Raw genomic sequence first — 27537 nt, 5'->3', positions numbered from 1 at the left:
GATGGAAAACCGCCTAAAAACCATCCACAGACTGGTTGGTTAACCGGTCCTCGACACAAATCCGCTGGGCAGATTCGTGCAGGGTACCAGGCGCTCCTTCCCGCCTGGAAAGCCGTGCGTTAGACCGCACGGCCAACCGGGCGGGCTAAACCCTGTCTTTCAACTCTGAGTGTGTGAGGATTGGTTGCATACACATTGTCTTTTAACATTCCCCAAAGATAAAAATCACATGGATTTAGACCTGGAGAATGAGGAGGCCAGTCAACTATTCTATCATCAAAAACACTTCGTATTGCTGTCATAGAAGCATTGGCAATGTGTGATCTTGCATTTTCCTACATGGCATAACAGAACATCTTTTCATTAGGTGTTAGTTCTCATAAAAATAGGATGCAGGATATTGTTCACATACCTGTCAGAATGTATTGTTTTGTGGAAAAAGATTGGTACAAAAATTTGTCTTGCACTAATTTTACACCACGTTGCTGTTTTCACTTTGTGCAGAGGTTGTTGATATAATTCATGAGGATTTTTGGAGCTCCAATGTTAATTGTTCTGAGAATTTATATAACCTGATAAATGGAGCCATGCTTCATCAGAAAAAAAGAAGCATTTCAGGACCAACTTCCCCATAATGCATAGACTGTAACAGCCAGTTGCAATGACAATGTCAAGCAACAGTATCTGAATTGCTCAGCTGATGCACTACCGTCATTTTGTATGGTTTCAATTTCAGTTTGTGCACAGCTCTATGACCAGGTGCTCTTGACACACCAGTCTCAAGCACCAAACACTGCAGAGATTTTCTCAGACTTCTTTCCAAGGCCTCCCCTATCTCGTCTAATTTATTTCCAGTTGAAACACTATGTTCTTTAGATCTTTGTTTGTGTAACACAGATCCAGTCTCTTGAAATTTCTCCACTAATTTTTGTATCATTGAAATGTTGGGAACATGCACACTGGGAAGTTCTTGTGTGAATCTGGCTGATATTTTACATATGATTCTGTTTTTGCATAGTTCAATAAAAGAAACACTCACTGATGCTTCATGTATACCATGTAGAACGAAAAACTCGACAGGAAACTCAAAGCAAACACTCAAACAGTTAGTTGCACAGTATAGAATACATGTGCACTTTCTTTCTGTCTGAGGACTAAGCCCTGAGACGTAACTGCAGGGAAAGTTCCATACTCTATGCAGTTCCAATAAGGATGTCTGGCAACAATATTTGAAGCGACTGAATTTGACAAAAAAACTCAAAAGAAAACACCAGCACACTCAGTCGCACAGTTTACAGGGCACGTCCAAAGTATTGGTGTCTGAGAATTATGCGTAGTGACAACCGGCAGACTCAGTGGAAACAGCTGGCAAATACACCTCGCAACCTGCAGACACCTCCCAGGCATCTTTCGTAAGACATCCAGCTTCAATAATTTGTTAATGACTCTTCTAATATAATAGTCTGTGTGCATTGTGCATGAACTGTTTATAGCTCTGTGTCTCCCTTATCTTATGATATAGGTCCTTGATATTATTAATGTAACAAAAATTGAAATCAATTTTGAGCATATTCTTGAGGGATGATGTACATAATGAAATATACCTTGATGCCGTTGTGATGCAGTTGTTACTGAAAAAAATTATGAGATGACTACATATAAGCAGATACTTCTTATTTGAATGAGTCTAATTTTTGTGTTTATATGTTTACAGACTATAAAATAATATAGGGAAATGATAATATAGTATGAACTGATGTCCTTCACCTGTTGGTTCATAAAGAGAAATATTGCCTCTCTAAATAATATCTTTGTGCTCAGTTTTGAATATCAAAGCATAAACTCACAAGTTAATGCAGTAAAAATTGAATCCTGCATTTTCTCCATCTTTTGACATACTGTCTAAAGAAATAGACTGATGTCGAGTCAGCGTAAGTTGATCCCTGATAGTTGTGTGGGCTGGATGTGGCAGCTTCACATGCCTACAACAACCAATAACATAACGCTATTTTGTGAACATCTCTATAGTAGCACTACAGTGTTGTCACAGCTCCATAGAAAGCAACTGTTTCTGCCTGTAGTCATTTGTGCTTCACAGGTGAAAGCTGGCAACAGTGCTGCAAGCTATCAGGGATCTTCTTAGGCCATCTTGAATACAGAAGTAATGTTATACTTCTTCTCTGTAACTAAAATTTGCTGTGTTTTGCAAATGAGGATAACAATTTCAGCAGTGTTTGTGGTGGAATGGATAATTTACAGTATGCCAATCTATCAACAGGCAGATTATTATATGAAGTAAGTTTCCATATTGATTCATTATATTATAAGAACGAAACATGAAGTTTTATACTGGATCAGCCCAAAAACAACTACTGTTTGGTGGTCAAATTAAGATAATTGTAATCAAAGGTGAATTCAAAATTGTAAAAAATCCAACTTGCTTACCAGTTGTATTTATAGCACACATTGTTGTTGAGAGATATGATCCGAAGACCTGGCCTCACAAGGGTTGTATAATATCCACCCTTTGTAACAGTTGGCACTATTTCAGCTGGTAGCCATGTCTGCCACAGGTTTGCCATTGTTTCATACAGCCATTTAGTGGACACGGCTTCATCTGTTACATCATCAGGTGCATACCTGTTTTAAAAATAGACCGACAAAATACCTGCAAATTACGGACACGGCTTCATCTGTTACATCATCAGGTGCATACCTGTTTTAAAAATAGACAGACAAAATATCTGCAAATTACAAATAATCAGTCATAGGAGTTTACTCACTATTAATCAGTAATTTTAGACATAATGTCTACAGAATTACCAAGATTGCTGTTTCTTGGTCTATTGTATATTCTATATTGTATCTTATTGGTCCTGTTGTCTACATAGCAGCTTATGCATAAGACATTGGACAAGTCAAGTTATAAATATACAGGCTGAAAGTAATTTCAAGGCATACATATTTAAGCTTACAATAGTACACTTTACACGTAAGTATTTATATAACACATTTCATAAATTTAAATATTCTTCAATGGAATAAAAGCAGTGATGCTGTAAATATGACTTTAGAGATTTTCCAGATGTATTGACCTCAGTGATAGCTTTTATGTTTTCAGGAAGTTTGTTGTAAAGCTTAACTCCCATGTGAAAAGTACCTTTTTGGCACAGTGCTGTGCTGATTTGAGTCATATGTAAGTTTCTGTTTTGTCTGGTAAAGTGCTCATGTATATCAGTTTTTTTGTAGTCTCCGGTCCTTGCCTATTACATTTAATTTAAAGAACAAAAGGGTTTCCATAATGTATACACACGGTAATGGGGGAATACTAGATTTCTTAAACAGGGGTTTACAAGAGTCTCTAGGCTTGCACCCAAACAAGATTCTAATGGCCCTTTTTTGTAGTTTAAAAGTGCTATTAGCTGTTTTAGAGTTTCCCCAGAAGGTGACCCCATATCTAAGACGAGAATGAAAGAACGCATGATATGCATTCAATACTGTTTTCTCACTACAGCATGATTTTAATGAACAAAGAAGATAACATGTTTTGCTCAGTTCTGCATTGAGATATTCAATATCCTTATTCCATCTGATGTTACTCTGCAGCCAAAGTCCTAAGAATTTGGTTTCAGTACTGTTACCAACTGGTTCGTCATTGATAGAGACTGATGGGATAAACATGTCCTTGTTAGGAACATTGTGGAATTTTAGAGCAATGGTTTTCTTACTGTTTATTATGAGCTGATTACTCTGTGCCCAGCTGCTAAGTTGTTTTGTGACCGTGTTTACTGTCTGCTGTAACTGTTCATCGTCGTCTCCTTTTAGTAGAATCGTGGTGTCATCTGCAAATATGATTGTTTTGTGTGCATCAATACTTAAGCTTAGATCATTTATGTACAGAAGAAACAGAAGGGGTCCCAATACGGATCCTTGGGGTACACCACATTTTATTTGTTTATAGTCAGATAAGTGATTAGATACAGTTTTTAGTTCAATATTTGTGTGCTTGACGCACACTGCCTGCATACGATTTGTCAGGAAGGAACTGATCCACTTGTTGGACAGACCTCGAATACCATATCTTTCTAGCTTTGATAGCAGAATTTTATGGTCCACCATGTCAAAAGCTTTTGTCAAGTCAATAAATACTCCTATTGTTTCCTCTTTTTGTCCATCAGGTTTAGGATGGAATTGATGCACTCATAGACAGCAGTTGTCGTTGACCTCTTATTTCTGAATCCATGTTGTTCATTACATAGGATGCTGTTTTTATTTATAAATTTCATAAGTTTCTCATACATAACTTGTTCCAGTACTTTAGAGATGCAGGAGGAAATTGTGGTGGGTCTGTAGTTATTTACATTGTCTTTATCCCCTTTTTTATATACAGGAATAACTTTTGATGTTTTCAACACATCAGGGAAAGTGCCTGCCTGAAGTGAGCAGTCGCATAAATGTGTGAGTACTTCAATTAGGTTTGATGCGCTCTTCTTTAACATTGTTGCAGGTATACCATCAGTACCCGCCGATTTGGAATTTATTAGACCTTTTATTGCTTTAGCTACTTCATCTTGTGAAACAGAACTGATGTACATTGATCCTCTACATGCACTTATTTTATATTCATTTGCCCGGGTGCTCTTAAAGTTTGATTGTAACATATTTTCAGCAACACATGTGAAAAAGTTGTTAAATGTGTTGGCTACTTCTAAGGGGTTTGTTACTTTTTTATTTTCATGTGATAGTGTTATATTTTTCCAAGGTTGTCTGTATTCTCCACATTCTTTTTTTATAACACTCCACATAGCCTTTGATTTATTAGCTGAATTATAAATGATTTCATCATTATGCATTATTTTTGCTGCTTTTATTACTTTTCTTAATATTTTGGAGTATTTTTGTAGTATGCGCGTACTACAGGTGAGGAATTTTTTGAGTGACATATTTCATGAAGTAGTCTTTTCTTCTGGCATGAAACCCTTATTCCCTTTGTGATCCAGCTGTTTGTTCTAGAGTTTCCCCATATGGTTAATGTTTTCAGTGGGAATGCAAGTTCAAAGAAATGGGTTAATGTATCAATGAAAGTGTTGAATTTTTCATTTAGATCGTTCATTTTGTACACTCCTAGCCATTTTTCTTTCTGTAATAAGTTGTTGAAGTAGTTCACATTATGCTGATTATAACTTCGATATGCTGTTCTGAAAGACATGTTGTTAATAATACTGCCTTGTACTTTTATGCTTAATATTTGAGCAAGATGATCACTAAAACCTGCATTGAAAATTTTTAGTGAGGTGTTGTGTAAACTCTTCTTGACTAGAAACTGATCAAGAGCTATTTGGCAAGTTTCTGATACTCGGGTAGCTGCTTTTACTTCAGCCTTTAAATTGTAGGATGTTGGAAGGTTCAAAATGGTCTCCCTATTTCCACTATTCGTGAGGAAGTCAATATTGAAGTCACCACAGATTATCAATTCACAATCCATTTTATTTACTTTATTTAGCAATGACTCCATTTTGTTTAAGGAAAGTTCAAAATTCCCGGACGGTGATCGGTAAACTGTAGCAATAACCAGGTTGAACTGAGTAATTTATATAGCTGCAATTTCATAATCCTTTTCGACATTTGCCCTAGTTAAGTCAGGTAGTGTAATAAAATCTACATTATCCTTTGTGTAAATTGCTACCTCACCCTGCTTGCTGTTTTTCCTGCAGTAGTAAGCAGCCAAGACAAATTTGTTTATTTTCGTATTGTGGATTAATTCTGGGTTAAGCCAGTGCTCAGAAATGCATAACACTGAGATATCATTAAGTTGATGTGTTAATAGAACGTTAATTTCATTGATCTTATTACGCAGGGATTGCACATTATGGTGATAAATTTTTAGTTCGGGCGTATTCACGATAAAAAAATACAGTCTGAATCATATTTATTTAATGTTAAACAATGGAAAGTCCAGGATGGACATTCACACAAGTACAACTCACACACCCATGATGTGATTTGTGCTTGAGTGAATGTCCTGTACTATTACACCCCCATGTTAACAATAAAGTTTATTGCAGCTAAATGCTCCCATAAATTATTTGATCTGTGAACTGGGTTCACCTAATATGTCATTTTCAGTAGACCATAGATACTTTTTGGTTAATGGCTGCATCAGAAGGTGTGAAGAGTCACCATTTATGTGATACTTCTAATTGAAATTTTATTGTAAAATGTAATGTGGTTGCTGCTGCTCTCTATCGATAACAAGGTAAACATGAAAAGCTTCCTACCAAGTCCAGTAACCAGAAGCAGTCTTCTAGTAAGAAACTCCCAGACTCCCAGCGGGTTCTTATGCTGCCTTTAGCCAAGAAGTATAGTGTGTGCAAAGTGCCGTGGCCACTAGATGCGCAGTCAATTGAAATCACTTCAGTCATAAATAATTTATGGGAGCATTTGACTACAATAAACTTTATTGTTAAAATTCATGAAAAATTGATGAAAAAATGGCAAATAGTAACATCCTTATGTTGGCTCCCAAGCATTCAGGACGCTGCAGGGTACTCCTCTGCTTCTGAAAAGAGGTTATTGATTTAGAATGGTCTAGTAAAGTCTACATTGACTATATTATACATTTAGTTCAAAGAATGTTGTGCTTTCTTATTTTGAAGGATTAGAAAAAGTAATTATACCTTTAAAATTATCTTTGAAAGTGCAGGCAAATTTCACAATTCATCTAGTATATTGAGAACTGGACTTACTGGTTCTGAGGATGTGCATCATGATTGCCAACTGCTGGAAAAACAGGTGCATCATCGAATGCTTGTTTCAGTGTTGGATAAAAAAGCTGGAATGACTCATTATTCCTTTCTTTACTTGTCTCCCACACTCCATGGTCAATTACATCACCAGTAAAGTAAACATAACTGATGTCCTGTGGAGCAAAGAATTTCAGAATTTGCATTGCCAAAACTTTCATATACAAGTTAAATTCACATAATATCTTGTTATTTACTATCCCATAAGACTCTTTTATTTTAAGGCAATTGAGCCATGGAAGGTTTTACCAGTACATGTAGTTTTTAACAACTTGCATCATGCTGCTGGTATGCAGTCTTTGCCACTTTTCACTATTCTGGTAGAAGAATGAATTTTATTGTTTAACAAAGGGAGTAATCATCAAAATATCCACTGCTGGCAAGATTCATATATTAATCACTCACATACATGCCCACTGTAAATAAACTACTTCTGTAACAATTACAAAGAGATCTTTTCCCTAGGTGCTGTAATTATGTTAGGAAACTGAAAGTGGTTTCTGCAGGACTTTCTTGGTGCTAATTGTAACGTATATCTAGCTGCCTTCTTCTGGCATCTAAAAATAAACATAACTCTTGGAGGATTTCCCTTTAATAGTACACCATACTGCAGATTTGAGTGAAAGAAAGTGAAACAAGATTGATGTACTAAGTAAAATCAAACAATGGAAAGTCCAGGACAGAATAATGACAATATTATGAGAAAGATACGTTGCTACTCACCATACACAGCATACACTGAGTCACAGGAAGGCCCAATGAAAAGACTGCTACACATTTAAGTTTTTGGTCAAAAGGCCTTCTTCTGAGGCAGAGAAAAACACACATTCACGTAAGCATAACTCATTCATGCATGACAACTGTCTCTGGCCACTGTGGCCAAGCTGTGGTCTGAAACAGCACTTGGTGATAGAAGTAATCTGGCTTGGGTGGTGGGGGTAAGAAGGAGGTTTGAGTGGGAAGGGTGACGGACAGCAGAGTAGTGGTGAGGGAAAGTGTAGTGCTGGTTGTGGAAGCAGGCATGTGTTGGGGATAGGGTAGGGTTGCTACGTACAGCTAGGAGGTTTGGAGGGGGAAGGAAGGGGGGAAATGGGAGTGGAAAAGGAAAGAAGTAGAGAAGGACAAGAAGACAAGTAGGTGTGTTGGTGGAATGTAAAGCTTGTAGTTCTGGAGTGGGAGCAGGGAAAGATTAATAGGTGAAGGGCAGGGACCAGTGAAGGTTGGGGCCAGGGATTATGGGAGTAAAGGATATATTGCAGGGAGAGTTCTCACCTGTGCAATTCAGAAACATTGGGGTTGGTAGGAAGGACACAGATGGGACAGGCTGTGAGGCAGTCACTGAAAAGAAGCACAATGCGTCCAGCAACATGTTCAGCAAGTGGGTGGTCCAGCTATCTCTTGGCCACAGTATGTTGGTAGCTATATATGTGGGCAGACAGTGTGTTATTGGTCATGTCCACACAGAAAGCAGCACAATGGTTAGAGCTCAGTTTGTGGGTGATTGCTTTCACTGGTAGTCCTGCCTTTGATGGGATAGGAGTTGCCTGCAACAGGCATGGAATAGGTGGTGGTGGGAGATGTGTAAGACAGGTCTTGCATCTATATCTACTGCAGGGATATGAACCATGAGGCAAGGGGTTTGGAGTAGGAATGGACAAGGATATTGTGTAAATTTGGTGGGTGTTGGAATATCACTATGGAGGGGTATGAAGCATAGTGGGAAAAATATTCCTCTATTCAGAGCATGATGAGAGGTAGTTGAAACCCTGGTTGAGAATGTAATTCAGTTGGTCCAATCCTGGTGGTTCTCAGGCATGAGGGACGTGCTCCTCTGTGGCCAGATGGTGGGTATGTCAGAGGTGGTAGATGACTGGAGAGACAAAGCATGAGAGGTTTGTTACTGTACAAGGCTGGAAGGATAATTTTGGTCTGTGACGTCCTCAGTGGGACCCTAGGTATGTTGGAAGAGGGACTGCTCATCACTATAGTTGCAATAACCATGCTTATGGATGTTGGATACCTGCTCCATTCACCGAAACCAGCTGCCATCATTGTGTGAAATGGTCTGAAGATCATCACAAATTGCCTGAAGCCAGTTACCATTACCAATAAATATTTTATTGCAGTCAAGGTTATTTGTAATTCAGTTGTAGAATATGTGCACATTTACTGCTTCAGAAGAAGGCCTTTTGGCCAAAAGCTTAATTGTGCCCACCTGTGTCACAACCTCTCCTTTATATGGCAAGCAGAAAAATCATTCATTCCATAATACTGTCATTGTGTATTAACTAGTTGCTCACACATCATGTTAATTTCTACAAACAAAATATATGGACAAGTCTACTGCACAAATCATTGATTTGTAGAAGTGCATGATGGCTATACTATTGCTTATATTTCATAACAAATTACCACTTGCATAGAGAAGCCATTACATTGCTAGCTTTTGGAACTAGAGATTGCTGTAATATTAGTACCTGAAATAAACAAAGGTGTGGAGGAGTAAGAGTACCCTATGGTTACCCTGAATATTTGAATGATGTGCCTCATTCAAGTTGAAATTTAGAGCCTCAGAATTTTTAATCTTTTACATGCTATGATATTTAATTATTTGCTTGCAAAATCATTTTCGATTCAATATATGACTGACACTAACAGAGAGAACAGACAGGACAGAAAAAACTGCTATTATCAATATGAATGGGTGAAGACTCCACAGATTTCATCAAGTCATAAACAGTATGGATACATTAGATGTCCTCAGTGTCTAATATTGATTTTGGGCCAACCTAATTTTCTAAATTCTGTCAACAGATCTCATCCCAGCCAGAGAGGCCTATAAGATTAAGATCTTGATCCCAATCTCCCTCTCCCTCTCTGACACACACACACACACACACACACACACACACACACACACACACACACACACACACACCTATCCCCCTACATGATGCCTGCTGGACACACAATGCCAGGATTGCAGTTGAGCAGTTGGACTGGGGTAGGGTGGTGGTAGCATGGGGTGAGGTGGTAGAAGGAGAGAAAGGTGAGAGGTTGGAGAGAGAGGTTGTGGAGCAACCCGCAGTTTGCAGGGAAGCAGCCTGTTTGCTGGCTAGGAATGTGGGAGGGAGGGGTGGCAGGTACACCACTACCCTTCAAGTCCTATCCTGCCCCCAGTGAACTTCCTTGTCAACCCTTGACAGCATCCACACCCTGCCTAGCTGACCTTTTCAATTTGTCACATCCTTCAAAACTTCCTTCCATCACTCCACAAAATCCAGGATCCATGCAAATCCAAAACACTGTTGTTAACCTTTCCACACCAATCCAACGAATGTTTCAATCCTTTCAAAGAGCTCACCTTCAACCCCCATTCAAAATTAACCATGTTGGACTTGTCAAAGATCTACTCTCCTTCTCCCAGTACCCCCGGTGGAAATACTTCTCTGCCACCAAACACTCCAACCAAAGCCAATCTAATTCCAATATCGAACCTTGTCTCTCCCAGTTCATACCACCATTCAACTGTGATCCTTCACCCTTCCCACCTAATCACCCCTTGTTCAACTTCTAGGAATTCCTTATCTCCAACTCAGCCTCACCATTCTTCCCTCAATCTCTTCCTAAGGATACTAACCTTCAAGCTGAGGAAAGGACAGCCATACACAATCTTGAAACATATTCTGACTTAATCACTCTCCCTGCAGGCGAACCTCCACCATTGCCATGATAAATTGCAGTGACTACCTGACAGATGGGTTCCACCAACTGTCTGACTCTTCCCTCTACAAGTTTGGCCACTATCATCGCATCCCTGCTGAAATCCTTTCTCCCGAGACCATTACCTCCCTCGTCCTACTAACACCCCACATGCACACCTACATGCTTTCCTAAATCCATAAACCCAACAGTCCTGAATGTCCCGTTTCTAGCTGTTATTGTGCTGCTGCTGAAAGAACGTCTGATTTTGTTGACCACACATCCAACAAGTTGCCTGAAACTTGGTCTCTCACATCAAAGATACTAACCACTGCCTTGATCGACTATCCTCCATCCTCGTCTCTTTACCTCCTGGATCCTTATTTGTCACTACTGATGCCACGTCCCTGTATGCCAACAACTTTCAAGCTCATGGTATTTCTGTTATCAAACAGATGGTGTCCTTCAGACTCCAAATCCACTACCTCATTCCTCACATGCCTTACCAAACATAGCCAGACCACTACTTCTCCTTCAAGGGGAAGTTATACTGCACAACACAATTAAAGGATTACTCTTTTAAAACCCATCATTGTTTCCCATTGTGATGTAAAAACTTTAAATTTGGCTCAAAGATGCCTACAACCTTCCTCTACAATGATGCAAAACTGTGGTGTGTTGTGACATCACCTGCGTGCTCAGTGGTACTTCATATAGCAAGGTGTCGACACATGGGAAAAAATTTTTACCACAGTTCCGCCCAACACAACTGTGGACAGGTCACATGATGGGAAGGTCATCACACCCCTTCTTACTCACATTTCACCCCTTTGTTCGACCTCTCTGTGATGGACGTGAAAAACTTGACACCCAGCATTGAGATATATTAATGAAAGTAACCTTTGGAATTTTCATAGCATGTTGCATAGTGTTGAATGGGACAGAGACCCAAACAAAACTGTAGACTATAAATGTGAGTCATTTTTCTCTCATTATAAATACTGTTGTGATGTTGCTTTCCCCCTCAAAAAAGTAAAAATCTCTCTCAAATCTAATTCATAGTTAACTGCAGGAATTATGAAATCTGCAGGTACCCTTGGAAATCTGGGTTGGCATTCAAAGCGTAATGCAGCTTTAAAACCATATTATTCATGCATCAAAAAAACTGAACAAAGATTTAATTATCAGAAAAGGCAGCAATAAAACTAAATCAGTTTGGAAGGTCATATACCTTAACATTGGCAAATCCAAAGTGACAAACGATAATCTTATCATAAAAAAGGGAGGAAATGTTGTTGAAGGCCCTCAATGTGTTGCCAATATGTTCAATGACTATTATATTAACAGTGCTCAAAATCTTATCAACAAGCTGGGGAACTCAAAAGGTAGTAAGTCAAAAGTTCCAGCAAATGAAAAGACAATGTTTTTGTACCCTGTTATGCATTCAGAAGTAAGAAATGCAATTAACAAGCTGCAAAATAAAAATGTCCTGTGGATGTGATGGTATTCCTGATAAGGTCATAAAATATAGTGCAAACAAAATAATAATTGAACTAGTTGATATCATTAATACATCATTTAAAACTGGTGAATTCCGTTATACATTTTAAAAAATCAATAGTAAAGCCACTTTATAAAAAAGACTGTCCATATACCATACACAATTATAGACCATTGTCACGACTTTCAGGTTCTGCTAAAGTAGTTGAGAGGATTATATATGAGAGACTGTTGAGTTTCCTAAACAAATGCAAAATTCTAACCAATGCACAGAATGGATTCAGCCAAAACAGGTCTACAGAAACAGCTGTATATCACTTCTTGGAACAGGTTTTAACTGTAATGGATAATGAGGACTTAAACTGTGGAATATTTTTAGATCTATCCAAGGCATTTGACCTCATCAGCCATGATATTTTGCTAGAGAAACTGTATTGCTATGGAGTACGTGGAAAAGTATACAGCTGGTTTCAATCGCATCTGTACAACAGATATCAAAGTGTTGAAATAATACATAATGGCATAAAATATTACTCAACATATCTGAGAGTCAACTGTGGTGTACCCCAGGGTTCTGTTCTAGGCCCTCTGCTCTTCTTACTTTTTATTAATGATTTTCCTAACCACCTAACAAGAGCAGAATCAGTACTTTTCGCAGATGATATGAGCCTTTTTATTAAGGGAGTTAGTAAAGCTGACCTACAAGAAAAAATAGCTTCAACAATGAATGAGGCAGCTGAATGGTTCAGGACAATTAATTATAAATGACAAAAAAAACCACTTGGATGAACTTTGTGCACATAAGGATCAAAGTAAAAAATAACGTAAGAGTAGAGATTGGGAAATGTCTGATAAAACAAACTTCTTTTACAAAATTTTTAGGTGTATGGCTAGATAATAACTTGAGAGGGGAAAAACATGTTGAACTATTGAATAAAATACTTAGTAAATACTGTTATACATTAAGAAAACCGAGCGAGGTGGCGCAGTGGTTAGACACTGGACTCGCATTCGGAAGGACGACGGTTCAATCCCGCGTCCGGCCATCCTGATTTAGGTTTTCCGTGATTTCCCTAAATCAATCCAGGCAAATGCCAGGATGGTTCCTCTGAAAGGGCACGGCCGACTTCCTTCCCCATCCTTCCTTAATCCGATGAGACCCATGACCACGCTGTCTGGTCTCCTTCCCCAAAACCAACCAACCAACCATTAAGAAAACGTAAAGAAAACTGCAATTTTGAAACAGTACTATGTGCCTACTACTCTTACATTTATAATAATCTAAGATATGTTATTATATTTTGGGGGAATACAGGTTTCACAAAAAGTTGTTTTAAGCTCCAAAAGAGAGCTATTCATATTCTGAAGGATGTTGCCTACAGAGATCCATGTAGAGGACTCTTTAAGGAGTTGAAAATTTTGACCCTCCCTAGTTTATTCATCTATGAATCAGTATGTTTCCTAAAGTCAAATCAAGAATTCTGTTCTCTAAACAGTGAAGTACACGACTATCAGACCAGAAACAGGCACAATTTCCATAGAAACATACATTCAAAATTCCTGTACCAAAATAGTGTGATATATCTACCCAAAATAATGTTCAATGCCTTACCAAAAGAAATAAAAAGCATACAAAACATACATATATTTAAAAAAGAATTAAAGAGGCTACTATTAGGTCAGAGTTTCTATAATGTTGATGAATTTCTTTGCTATCTAAACAGATAGTGCTCATCTTTTGATTTTTCTGCATAATCCTTCATTTTTTTCCAACTTGCATGTAAATAGAAGACAAAATATGTGAAGTTTAATTAAGAAAAATATTAAAGTGTAGTTAAGAAAATGTTATTCCCCTTAATGAATTTTTCATTGTATAAACCTTGTAAATTTTTTTTCTCATCTTTCATGTAGAAAGAAGACAAAATATGTAAAGTGTAACTAACAAAATGTTATTTCCTTTAATTGTTAAAAATATAAATCATGCTCTCTCTCTCTCTCTCTCTCTCTCTCTCTTTCTATATGACAATTCCTATGTCATGTATATGATAAAATGGATGATACTAAATTGAATTGAATTGAATCATATGGTTTTCTTATGGGTGGCTCAGAAAACCATTTCGGACACCTTGCCACTCAGAATCAAAATGAAAAGCTCTCAGGGAGTGGCATAAAGGCCATCAGTGAAACCACCCCTTCACTTGAGACATTGACTGGCATGCATTTTGTGGTCAAAAATGACAGTTCACAATGCAGTGAGCAAAGGATGACATTCTTGACATCTTTGACACTGCTGACACCCCAAGGATGCTCCAAACCTTATCTAAGGATGTCATGGGCTGGCAAGCTGACTGAACATGATCACATCCGTTTAGAGTGCAGTGCAACCACAATTTTTGCTTTGGTGTACAGTCTGTAATGACTAGGGAACATTCAAAACCATTCAACGAAATCTGAGTGCAATCTGAAGCAGCAAAGGACACTTATGCTTTCTCAGCCTTTCTGTTTCATGCCCACCTGTGGTGTGATCATGAAAGGGTATGACATTGACACTTGTATGAATAAAACAGCAAAGTGTCTCATTAATACCATTCAGTTAGGAAACACTGTCAGTGATAGCTGCCCAGGTCTGTTGAGCACTTTGAAAATGCACCAGCACAGAGAAAACCTGTGACGAGAGCCCTAAGCACTTGCAGGCAATCAACCCCTTGACATGCCTCAGACCCTGCATGCCTATCACCTGGCATAGAGATGGACTAGAATCATGTGTAGATCGGGTGGGTGACGGAAGATCACTTTAGGGGCAGAAGAAGGGATCTTGGCTGGGAAGTCTCTCATGATAAATAACCATAGCCCTGGCAATTGGTATGGTTCAGTTTTCCAGTCCATGGTGATATCGGGTGATGAAGGCACCGCTTCTTTGGAGTTGATTCTTTGGGGTGAGGGGAGGATTAGAGGTGTGTGGGGATATGGCACGGAAAATCTATTTGCAGACTAGGTTTGAGGGGTAGTGCCTGACTGTGATGGCCCTCATGAGACCCACAGCATACTGACCAAGGGAGTTCTCATCACTGTAAATTGCAATCTATGGGTGACATGGCTGTATGGGAGGGATTTTTTGGTGTGGAGGGGATGTCATCTTGAAATACAGGTGTCATTGGTAGTTAGGGGGTTTAATATGAACAGAGGCGTGATGGAGCCATCAGAGAGGGAAGGTAAACTTACAGAAAGGTGGCACAAGGGGTTGAGAAGGACCCGGCGAAGCAGGTGGTAGAGAAGGTGTTGAGTATGTGAAGGAATGAGGATAGAATTTATTGGCACTGACGCCAGATCTTGAAGATATCATCAGTGAACTTTAAATAGGCAGGGAGTTTGAGGTTTTGGGAGTCTAGGATGATTTCCTTTAGAGGATGCCATGTGAGTGCACATGACAGCGCTGCAAGTTTGTTCATACACATTTCTTTCAAAGGAGAAGTAGTTGTGTATCAGGGTGTAGTTAGTAAAATGTATGAGGAATGGGTTTGAAGCCTGTAGGATGTTGGGAGCAGTAGTGTTCCATAGCAACAATGGCATGGGTATGAGGGGTGTTGATGTATATGGAGGTGGCACCAGCAGTGATGGGTAGGAATCTAGGAGGAAAGTGCTGGGGAAGGTGGATAGTTGGCGAAGGAAGTGGTTAGTATCTTTGATGTGAGAGACTGTGTTTTGGGTAATTTGTTGGAAGTGTTGGTCAACAAGTGGGGAAATACTTCAATTTTTTTTCCTGACTAGTCTTAAGTAAGTCACATCAAAATCCTCTTCTGTGACAACCTTTTCATCTCAGGGTAGCACTTTCATCCTACATCCTCAATTATTTGATGGATGTATTCTAATCTCTGTCTTCCCTTGCAGTTTTTAGCCTCTACTGCCCCCTCTAGAACCTCTGAAGTCCATCCCTGATGGCTTAACAGATGTCCTATCATCCTGTCCCTTCTAGTCATCAGTGTTTTCCATATATTCCTCTCCTCACAAATTATGAAAAAGAACCGCCTCATTCCCTACCTTATCAGTCCATCTAATTTTCAACATTCTTCTGTAGCTCCACATCTCAAATGCATAAATTCTCTTCTGCTCTGGTTTTCCCATGGTCCATGTTTCACTGCTGCACAGTGCTGTGTTCTAAACATACACTACTGGCCATTAAAATTGCTACACCAAGAAGAAATGCAGATTATAAACGGCTATTCATTGGACAAATATATTATACTAGAACTGATATTTGATTACATTTTCATGCAATTTGGGTGCATAGATCCTGAGAAATCAGTACCCAGAACAACCACCTCTGGCCATAATAACGGCCTTGATATGCCTGGGCATTGAGTCAAACAGAGCTTGGATGGCGTGTACAGGTACAGCTGTCCATGCAGCTTTAACATGATACCACAGTTCATCAAGTGTAGTGACTGGCATATTGTGATAAGCCAGTTGCTCGGCCACCACTGACCAGACATTTACAATTGGCGAGAGATCTGGAGAATGTGTTGGCCAGGACAGCAGTCAAACATTTTCTGTATCCAAAAAGGCCCATACAGGACCTGCAACATGCAGTTGTGCATTGCTGAAATGTAGGGTTTCGCAGGGATCGAATGAAGGGTAGAGTTACAGGTCATAACACATCTGAAATGTAACGTCCACTGTTCAAAGTGCCATCAATGTGAACAAGAGGTGACTGAGATGTGTAACCAATGGCACCCCATACCATCACACTGGGTGATACACCAGTATGGCGATGACGAATACATCATGATGCTGTAAACAGAACCTGGATTCATCTGGAAAAAATGACGTTTTGCCATTCGTGCACCCAGGTTCATCGTTGAGTACACCATCTCAGGTGCTCCTGTCTGTAATGCAGCGCGACGGGTAATTGCAGCCATGGTCTCTGAGCTGATAGTCCATGCTGCTGCAAATGTCATCAAACTGTTTGTGCAGATAGTTGTTGTCTTGCAGACATCCCCATCTGTTGACTCAGGGATCGAGACACAGCTGCACGATCTGTTACAGCCATGCGGATATGATGCCTGTCATCTCGACTGCTAGTGATATGAGGCTGTTGGGATCCAGCACGGTGTTCCGTATTACCCTCCTGAACCCGCCAATTCCATATTCTGCTAACAGTTATTAGATCTCGACCAATGCGAGCAGAAATGTCGCAGTACGTAAACTGCAATCACGATAGGCTACAATCCGACCTTTATCAAAGTCGGAAATGTGATGGTACACATTTCTCCTCATTACATGAGGCATCACAACAACGTTTCACCAGGCAATGCCGGTCAATTGCCGTTTGTGTAAGAGAAATCGGTTGGAAACTTTCCTCATGTCAGCATGTTGTAGGTGTTGCCACTGGCGCCAACCCTGTGTGAATGCTCTGAAAGGCTAATCATTTGAATATCACAGCATCTTCTGCCTGTTGGCTAAATTTTGCGGCTGTAGCACATCATCTTTGTGGTGTAGCAATTTTAGTGGCCAGTAGTGTACACTCCCAGAAATTTCTTTCTCAAATTAAGGCCTGTGTTTAGTACTAGTGGACTTCTCTCGGCCAGGAATGCCCTTTTTGCTAGTGCTAGTCTGTTTTTTATACCATCCTTGCTCCATCCATCATGTGTTATTTTGCTGTCTAGATAGCAGAGTTTCTTTACTTCATCTATTTTGTGTCCCCAGTTCTAATGTTAAGTTTATTACTGTTCTCATTTCTGCTATTTCTCATTACTTTCATCTTTCTTCCATTTATTCTCAATTCATATTCTGTACTCTTTAGATTGTTCGTTCTATTCAACTGACTGTAGCTCTTCTTCACCTTCACTGAGGATAGCATGCATCTTATAATTGACATAGTGATGGCTCTCAGCCACACATCGGTCCTAGCAGTCCCATATGGTCCCAAATCGCTACGACCGTCTGCTAAGGCTGAAAGTTTTTTCTTCACATGCTAACTTCTGCCACAAGCTGTCAATTCTGCCATGTGACTGGATACTATGGCTGCCAGTGACCAGTTCAAAGAAGGTAGCTTGGGTTCTGGTGAGGCTTCCGCCAGCCTAGATTCATTCAGTCCCGCTCTTCTCCTCGTGGTGTCAGCATTGTTTTGGTTCCACACCTGCATCCCGATGGACACGCCAAATGGTGACATGCCTGATGGCTCTAACTAAGATGGCGGCTACAGTAAAAGTTAAGCAAGTGTCCTTCCAGAAAAACTTAAATTTTGCCGTAAAAAAGAAATCGTGTGAAAATTGTAAAGACGAAATCAAGAAACTGAATGAACACATAATGAGCTTACAGTTCATAATCGGCAGTTTGAAAACAGACATTTGGAAAATACAACAAGAAAATAGTGAACTGAACATGCTAAAACTTGTGCGAGATAGTTCGTCCGTTATGGAAAAGTGGTCAAATGTAAAGTGCAAAAACAGCAAGTCCAAAGTGCAAATTCGGAAAACCTGCAAAAGTTACGCAAGCTTTGTGCACGAAAACACATTTCAAGTACTTTCAATTGCCGATAGTGAAAATGCAACTTACAGTTCGCATGAACAATGGGAAAAGCAAAAAGGCACTTTGGGGAATAAGGTAAGAGAAGAAAATTTACTGACGCAAACAACTGTGAAGGAGGTCAATATAAATGTGCCGACCAAAAATTGTGTCGAAGTGTGTAGTAAAACAATACAAAACGATTCGCAAATTGTGAGCTCCAATAACAGGAAACTGTTTGTGTTTTCAGACAGCCATGGTCATGGACTTCCGAGTAAACTAAAAGAAACAACTAAAACATTTTGGTGTGGTATAGTGAAACCAGGAGCCCCAATTAGCGAAATTAAAAAAATGACTGAATCTGCAGAGGCAAAAAATCTGCATGATAAAGACTTCGTTGTACTTATGGGAGGCGCAAACGATGTCTTCAAAAATGAAACAGCGAGTGCAACGCGCGATCTTAAACAGTGTCAGGGGAACCTCACTCACACTAACGTAATACTTGTCAATATTCCGCATCGCTATGATCTTGTAAGATGGTCATGTGTTAACAGGGAAATAGAAAGTGCCAACAGTCAGTTTGCAAAAATCTGCAGACATTTAAAAAACGTGAAATGCGTTGATATAAGCAATATTGGACGTAGATTCCACACGCAACACGGACTTCACCTGAATGGCTTGGGGAAAGAATATCTGACAAGCCTGATAACCAGGGTAATAAAAAACCTCCAAAATAAATTCAAAATCAAAACGATAATTGCACTGCCATCGCCTGACTCCATAACAAAAACGCTTCAAAAAAATTCATTGGAAACCTCATCAGCAGCAGCAAAACATGTAAAAAAAAGACCAAATTTTAACAGAAAGAACAGTGGACATCGATTTCAACAACAAAAGAACTACTGTTCCTCATCAGCCAAGTATTATTTTAGACGAAAATAACAAAAATGAGAAGACTCCAAGTTCACAAGGAAACACAGCAAAAGTGGTAGAACCAACATTTGAAGTGTCAGAAACAGCACCACCATCAACAACAACAAATAGAAGGCTGTTGGACAGAAGAAATGCTGAGCCTCATTCTCATCTCAACGATTTTTTATGTGTGGGCCTGAAGAAAAAGAAGGGACAACAGTAGGTAGTGTCAGGTGTCTCCTCTCTCCTGTCTCAAGGCAGACTCCAATGGATTCTCAGTCAGGTAACAGCACTAATAGACTGAAAAAGCAAGAGGAAGGCATCTATTTCTTTCATCAAAATATAAGGGGCCTCTTAAACAAAACAGATCAATTCCTTATTAACATTAGTGAAAAGGACAGTATAAATAATGCCCAGATTTTGTGCTTAACTGAGCACCATGTTACTGATAAATGTGCCTTGCCATCTATAGTAAGTTATACTTTAGTAACATACTACTGTAGGGAAAGTAAAGATAAAGGTGGAGTAGCAATTTATGTTAAGGATAGTGTAGCATACAAAGCTATAGATATTAAGAAATATTGTGTGGAACAACAATTTGAGGCATGTGCCACAGAAATAACAACTAAATTCTACCCAATAATAGTGTTGGCTGTCTACAAGGCTCCTTCAAGTGACATAAAAACTTTTCTGCATTCAATGGAACTCCTTCTGTCATGGTTACTTTCAAAAGCGAAGGATATTGTAGTATTAGGTGATTTCAATATAAACTTTTTGACAGAAAATAAGAATAAAATAGACTTTGAGATTGTGATGACCTTACACAATCTGACATCAGTAATAAACTTCCCTACAAGAATTACATCCGAGTGCCATACTATGATAGACAACATTTTTTTAGATGTAAATAGACATCAGAATTATATTGTCAGGCAGGTTATAAGTGGGCTTTCAGATCATGATGGACAAATTCTCACTATTTATGACGTTATTCTGTTCAAAAAAGAATTTCCTCGATGGAAATTCATAACAGTAATTAATGAAGAGGCGAAAGGAACTTTCAACCACAGGTTGCAGCAAATGGATTGGTCTTTAGTTTATAGCCATGATGATATTGATACTAAATTTAACTGTTTTATAAATGAATTCTGTGCTCTTTTTGAAGAAATATTTCCTGAGAAATGGGTCAGAAACAGTGCTTCCAATTCTGTTAGCAAGCCTTGGATTACAAAAGGTATAAAACAGTCATGTAAAACCAAAAGGGAAACTTATGCTGCAATAAGATTCTGTAAAGATGTAGAAAAATGGGAACACTATAGAATATACTGTAAAATTTTGAAGAAACTAATACAGAAATCAAAAGCCCTTTATTATGAGAAGAAAATAGATAATTCTAATAATAAAATAAAAGCAATTTGGAGCATTGTAAAAAAAGAAACAGGAAGAGATACAACAAGTAAAGAAGATATAAATAATATCAGATATGAAGGTATCCTAGTAGATAACCCCAAAACGGTGGCTGAGATTTTTAATAAACACTTCCTATCAGTAACTCAACAGATTGGTTGCAAGCCCGATGTTGATGAAGCTGTAACTCTTTGTCAAGCCGTATATTCAAACACAATTTCAGAAATGCTCCTTAATCTTGTCACTGTAGAAGAAATTCAAAAAATCATCATGTCTCTAAAAAGTACGAATTCTGCAGGGGTTGATAATATATCTAGTAATTTATTGAAATATTCTTGTGTGTGGATAAGGGACATTCTCTGTCATATTTGCAATGCTTCTCTTCAGAAAGGTGTTGTTCCCAGTAGACTTAAGTATGCCATTGTGAAGCCCCTGTAAAAAAAGGGCAATAAAGCTGAACTAACTAACTATCGACCTATCTCTTTGCTGACAGCTTTCTCCAAAATTCTAGAAAAGCTAGTACATGTAAGAATTACTGATCATCTCATGAAGAATGGAGTTCTCAGCAAGAGCCAATTTGGCTTTCAAAAGGGCCGTTCAACAGAAGACGCAGTCTACGCACTTGCAAATGAAGTCCTAGAAACCCTTACTGAAAAAATGCTAGCACTTGGTGTCTTCTGTGATTTATCCAAAGCGTTTGACTGTGTTGATCACCAGATTCTCTTGCAAAAAGCAAAATTAGCAGGAATAAGTGGTGTTGCAGGCAATTGGCTACAGTCGTACCTCCAAGACAGAAAACAAAAAGTTGTGTTGAATAGCTCGGGTGGAGTATATGACACTTCCTCAGATTCTGAATGGAGTTCCATTACATGTGGAGTGCCCCAGGGCTCAATTCTTGGGCCACTATTATTCCTGATTTTTATAAATGATCTACCATCATGTACAAGCCTGCCGTGTAAATTTACATTATCTGCTGATGATACCACAATTTTTATGAGCAGTAGAACAGACAACAATCTTGAGGAACTTATTAATCACATACTCTCAGATATGGTTAATTGGTTCAAGGTGAATGGTCTCTCATTAAATCCCAGTAAGACCAGCTTTATTCAATTCTATACAAAAACAGAAAAAGAGAGAGAGATAAGTGTGACATGTGGTAATCAACCAATAGTTAGAACGGAAACAACAAAATTTCTTGGTCCAATATATTTTTTCTCTCATGTGTTTTGTTTGTAAAAATATAGATATATTTCAACCAAACAGTAATTATCATGAGCATAACACACGGAGGAAGAATGACATACACAGTGAACTCAGAAATTTGAGCTTGGCACAAAAGGGTGTCCACTACACTGGAGCAAAACTCTTCAATGCTCTTCCTCCCGAAATAAAGACAAAGATTCATAACAAGAGTGAGTTTAAGAAAGCACTAAAAATATTTCTGCTAGAAAAAGCTTTTTACAATCTAGATGAATTTTTAACTAAATAAATTGTAATATTTTAGTATTATATAATACAAGTTGACATAATGCCACTAAGAATTTTATTTAGCCTGAGCTCTGTATCTGTGTGTGCTCCGTATCTGTTTTTCTGTAGTGTTTTAATGATTCTAAGAAAATATGTATTTTCTTTTTCTGTATTGCTGCCCAAAGAATTTACTGTGTAAATTTTTATATAATTATTTACTCAAATTTCTGTATATGCTATAAGATTATCAGGTTGTATTTGTAAAAAATGGACTCGTTCCACGTCCTTGTGTATCCAACACAGTTGGACCTATGGAACACGAAATAAATCAAATCAAATCAATCAAATCAAATCAACATGTTCACTGCTGAGTTTAAAGATCCTCACATGCTGTGCCATCTACACACTCACTATGAAGCCTGGTGAATAACTGATAGTTTGCTCTGAAAACATTCTGACTGGCATACATTTTACGACCACATCGATACTGTATGAATATGTCTGTCACCTCTGTTAACACACATATGATAGCCATGTGACCCTCATTCTTTATCTTGTCACTGATATTTACCATTAGAGATGACTAATCCCCATGCCTTGTTTCGGTAAAAGTTCAGTGTTGTACTAGTGTTGAGGTGGCAACTTTGTGCAGTGACTCATACTGTTACCAAATGCATAAAATTTAGCAAGTGACTTTCTACAAGGGCCATTAATTTGTGAGACTAATTCATTTCCTTTTGTGTTGCAATTCAGTTTTTAAAGAAAAGTGTCATTCTTTCTAACCATGTGTAGAACTGTACTTTATATAATATCCATCATGATGCAGACCACTGCATTGTATTTGGTTTAGTAAATTGGGTAGGAAAACATTTCCACATATCCTTTCACCCTGAATTTTAATGAGACACTCAAATCTTTCTTTTATTTTCGTTACTGCTTCTTCAATAAGTAAATTGAACAGCAGGGGCAAAAGACTACCTCCCTGTCTTACATCCTTTTTAATCCAAGCACATCGTTCTTGGTATCCCACACTTACTGTTCCCTCTTAGTTCTTGCACTTATTACATATCACGCTTCTTTCCCTATAGATTATCCCAACTTTTCTCAGAATTTCAAATATCTTGCACCATATTATGCTTTTTCCAGATTGACAAATCATATGAACGTATCTTGATCTTTCTTCAGTCTTCTTCCATTATCAATTGCAACATCAGAACTGAATCTCTGGTGCCTTTACCTTTCCTAAAGTCAAACTGATCATCATCTAACAGGTCCTCAATTTTCTTTACCATTCTTCAGTATATTATTCTTGTCAGCAACTTGGATGCATGTTCTGTTAAGCTGATAGTACAATAATTCTCACACTTGTTGGCTCTTGCTGTCTTCGGAATTCAGTAGATGATGATGATGATGATGATGATGATGATGATGATGAGTCCCATACTTCTTAACAGAGTGTAGGGGAGCGAGACAGGAGACCTCTCGCTGCCTTACTAGGCAAGGTCCTAGTGGAGGTGGTTTGCCATTACCTTCCTCTGACCGTAATGGGGATGAATGATGATGATGATGACAACACAACAACACCCAGTCATCTCAAGGCAGGAAAAATCCCAGACCCTGCCGGGAATCGAACCCGGGACCCCGTGCTCGGGAAGTGAGAACGCTACCCCGAGACCGGTGCAGAAAAGTCTGATGGTACATTGCCATTCTCATACATTCTACACGCCAATGCAAATAGTTGTTTTGATGCTTTTCCCCCAAAGATTTAAGAAATTCTGTTGGAAAGTTATCTATCCCTTTTGCTTTATTTGATCTTAAGTTCTCCAAAGCTCTTTTAAATTTTACCTCGATACTGGATCCCCTCTCTTCCCTATCAACTCCTGTTTCTTCTTCTGTCATGCCATCAGACAATTCCTTCTCCTGATGGAGGCCCTTAGTGTACTCTTTCCATCTATCTGCTCTCTACTCTACATTTAACAGTGGAATTCTCAATGCTCTTTTTGTGTCAGTACTCCTGCTTCTAATTTCACGGAAGACTGTTTTGACCTTTCTATATGGACTTCCTATTTATTTATTTCCTAAGTGCCTTGTATCTCTGTATTTCTGAATTTGCCTGCACATCTTTTTGTACTTCCTTCTTTCGTCAATCAGCTGAACTACTTCTGTTATCCTTGGTTTCTCTGCAGTTATCTTCCTTGTACCTATGTTTTTCTCTACAGCTTCTTTGATTGCTATTTCTAATTATGTCCATTCCTCTTCAACTGAACTGCTCATTAAGATATTCATTATTGCAATATCTATAGTCTCAGAGAACTTCAAGTGTATCTCCTCATTAATTTGTATTTCTGTATCCCACTTCTTTGCACACTGTTTCTTCCTGACTAGTCTCTTAAACTTCAACCTACCGCTCATCATTATAAAATTGTGGTCCGAGTCTGTATCTGTTCCTGTGTACATCTTACATCTACCTTAAGAAAGGATTCATTCTGAAAGCTTCAAGTTTTTTTCTTTTTTGCGTATGCCTGTTGACAACTCACTGCTTCTGCTTTCTGGTGGGTAGTCTCCTTTGCTCAAAAAGTATTTATTTTCTGAATTTAATGACATCACATTTATTCTGCCACTAGCTGCATTCCCTTTTGCTTCATCAGGTGGAGGTGTGTGTATTTCATTTCAGACAACCCATACATCTTTAATACTTTGTAATTACAAAGTAAAATACCATTTTATTCCAGGAACAGTGTACTGTTGCAAATAAGAATTAATTACTATCAAACCTGAGATGTTGCACATGGAATTTCCTCTCCTCGCAATATATATCACTTTCTCAAACCTCTCTTGTCCCATCCCCTTATATCTTGCAATTAATTCCCCACAAAGGAGCAAATAACTCCAGAGAGTCATTTTCACTCTGTTGTTGATTCTACACTGGCTATCTAATTTTTGTACTGGTAGAAAATTCTCTTCTTATATTTTATTATTGTTCCTTGACTTTACAGTTGACTGAGTTATAGACTTTGCAGAATCTGAACAGAAGTTCAACAGAACCTTAAATAATGTTGCTGTTAATTTTCATTGCGGCTTCCACTCTCATAAGGTCTCATTAACATTTGCATCATTTTATGTTCTAGTTAGCTTCCAGTTTAATTCCTAAATAGTGCTTTTTGCTCCAATGGCAACTTCAGTTTCATTGATTGTATGGATCTCTGGTCTCAAAAGGTTACTAAAGTCTGCAGCTACCTGATATTCAGAAGTGTAATTTATGTTTGTTTGGTTGTGGATTTCACCTCTTGTAGTAACCCATAAATGGTAAAAGCTGTACAGTTGTGAAATATGTAAGACAACAAGAATCCTCACATTTTCTTAGAGGTTGTTGATTTTCAGCTATGGCATATGAATGTTAGTGGAAGTGATACTGTCATAATACCATTTTCCTTGGATTGCTACACATATTGAACATCGATAGCATGTCACAGTGTCCATGTGTAAAGCAGTGTGTGATTACAGAGTATAAAGCTTTGTTTTTTTTCTCTTTAATGTTGTCAGTTTCTTTTTTCTGGCATGGTCATGGATAATTGAGAAGTCACATTCACCTATCTGAGAATTTCAATATTTCTGGGATGATGTAAGACAACTCATTATGAGGACAGTATGAAATACAATAGAATAAACTGCCTAGACCACATTGGCAATGGAAATCAGTGTGGGCTTAACATATGCATTGATCTTAGCTGGGTGGCACATTTCAAATAACTTTTACCTTTCACCTATCACATCTTTTGATTGATATTGTAATGTAGTAATCATGAGTTAACAGGAAGCTTCACACACATTGCAAATGGAATCAGCAACCAGCAACAAATAATCTGTAGAAAAAGAAACATGCATCTGTTGGAAAATATATCAGTACTTAAGGCTTTCATTTATTGCTGTAAAGAAGATAATACTTAAGAGTTTGCTTCCTTTTCTATTTGTGTGTGGCTGTTACCTGTGCACCTGGAAAAATAATGTTGATTTTGATCTGATGATGGCATATGCCACGTGGGGGATAGCAAATCTACTGATAATGGTTTTGTCATTGTCTGCCAACAGATAGTGTAGTGGCATAGCTCCCAGAGTGCCATATGTGTCTACTCTTTAATAGGCAATGCTCAAAGCCAGAAGTCTTAGTGTGATGCAAACGTAGCCAACTGAGTGAGTTTAAAAGGGGTCAAATTGTGGCCTTCCACTTGGTGGGATGGTCATTTCAGAGAATTGCCACACAAGTTGGATGTGTTGCTTCAGTTGTGCAATGGTCTTGGTATCAGTGGTCAGTTGAACATTCTCACACCTGTAGATGAGGTTCTGGATGTCCACAAAGTGCAGACTCCTATCAGGATTGTCGTATTGTAAGGGTATAATGGTTGATTTGACAGCTAACACACCACAGGTAACAGGACTTGTGAGGCCAGGTGTGTCAACATGAACTGTTTCAAAACAGTTACTAGCAGTGGGACTAGGGGCACACAAACCCTTATCCTGTCTTCCACTCAAGCCTTTAGCCCATCTTTCACTCACACCACAGCATCAACATGCATGGCTCAACTGATGATGTCAGAGGATCACTTGGAAGATGAAATGGCATGGCATGGTCATCAGCAATGAAAGTGGTTTCTGCCTGCCTGTAAGGGATGGGCGTTTGAGTGTATGATGTAGAATGCTGTCTCTCACAGTGCATTTGTCCAAGACACAATGCTCCCACTCCAGCCTCATGATCTGGGGTGTGATAAGCTGCAACTCTCATTATCCTTTGGTGTTTCTGTAGGCGATGCTATCCAGAGCTCACTATGTACAGAATGCTGTTAGACACATTCTTTTGTGTTCTTGCAAACAAAAGATGATGTGTTGTTCCAACAGGATAATGCTTGCCCACACACTGCCTGTGAAACTCAACATGCTCTGCAAGACATGCAGCAGCTTCCCTGGCCAGTACAATCTCCAGATCTGTTTCCAATTGAGTACATGGGGGATACAATGGGATGAGAAGTGACTTGCTTTACTCATCACCCAACAATTTTTACAGAACTACATGAATAGGTCAAGCACGCCTGGCATAAAATATCCAAGTACAGTATTCACCAGCTGTACCATTGACTGAATGCTAGAACAGCCACCTGTGAAGGCTACACCACTTACTCAATATAGGTATTTCAGCATGGGTCAATACCTGGTACCTCAGAATCAGTTGTGCTATTGAGTACTC

General features: G+C 38.7%; 1 protein-coding gene across 1 annotated transcript in view; it reads right to left on the bottom strand.

The window, feature by feature from the left end:
* Positions 1-27537, bottom strand: part of LOC124775934 (sphingomyelin phosphodiesterase-like) — a 158092-nt gene that overhangs the window by 40586 nt on the left and 89969 nt on the right. Inside the window, exons 5-7 of the mRNA XM_047250779.1 lie at positions 20975-20991; positions 6747-6911; positions 2446-2640 (exon numbers count right to left, since the gene is read on the bottom strand). Of these exons, the coding sequence (XP_047106735.1) occupies positions 2446-2640; positions 6747-6911; positions 20975-20991 (377 nt within the window). The remainder of the gene's footprint in view (positions 1-2445; positions 2641-6746; positions 6912-20974; positions 20992-27537) is intronic.

Source organism: Schistocerca piceifrons, chromosome 2, assembly GCF_021461385.2.
Source record: "Schistocerca piceifrons isolate TAMUIC-IGC-003096 chromosome 2, iqSchPice1.1, whole genome shotgun sequence".
In the NCBI taxonomy this organism is placed as follows: domain Eukaryota; kingdom Metazoa; phylum Arthropoda; class Insecta; order Orthoptera; family Acrididae; genus Schistocerca; species Schistocerca piceifrons.
Note: the sequence above shows the minus strand (reverse complement) of the source record. Positions and strands in the feature narration are given on the sequence as shown.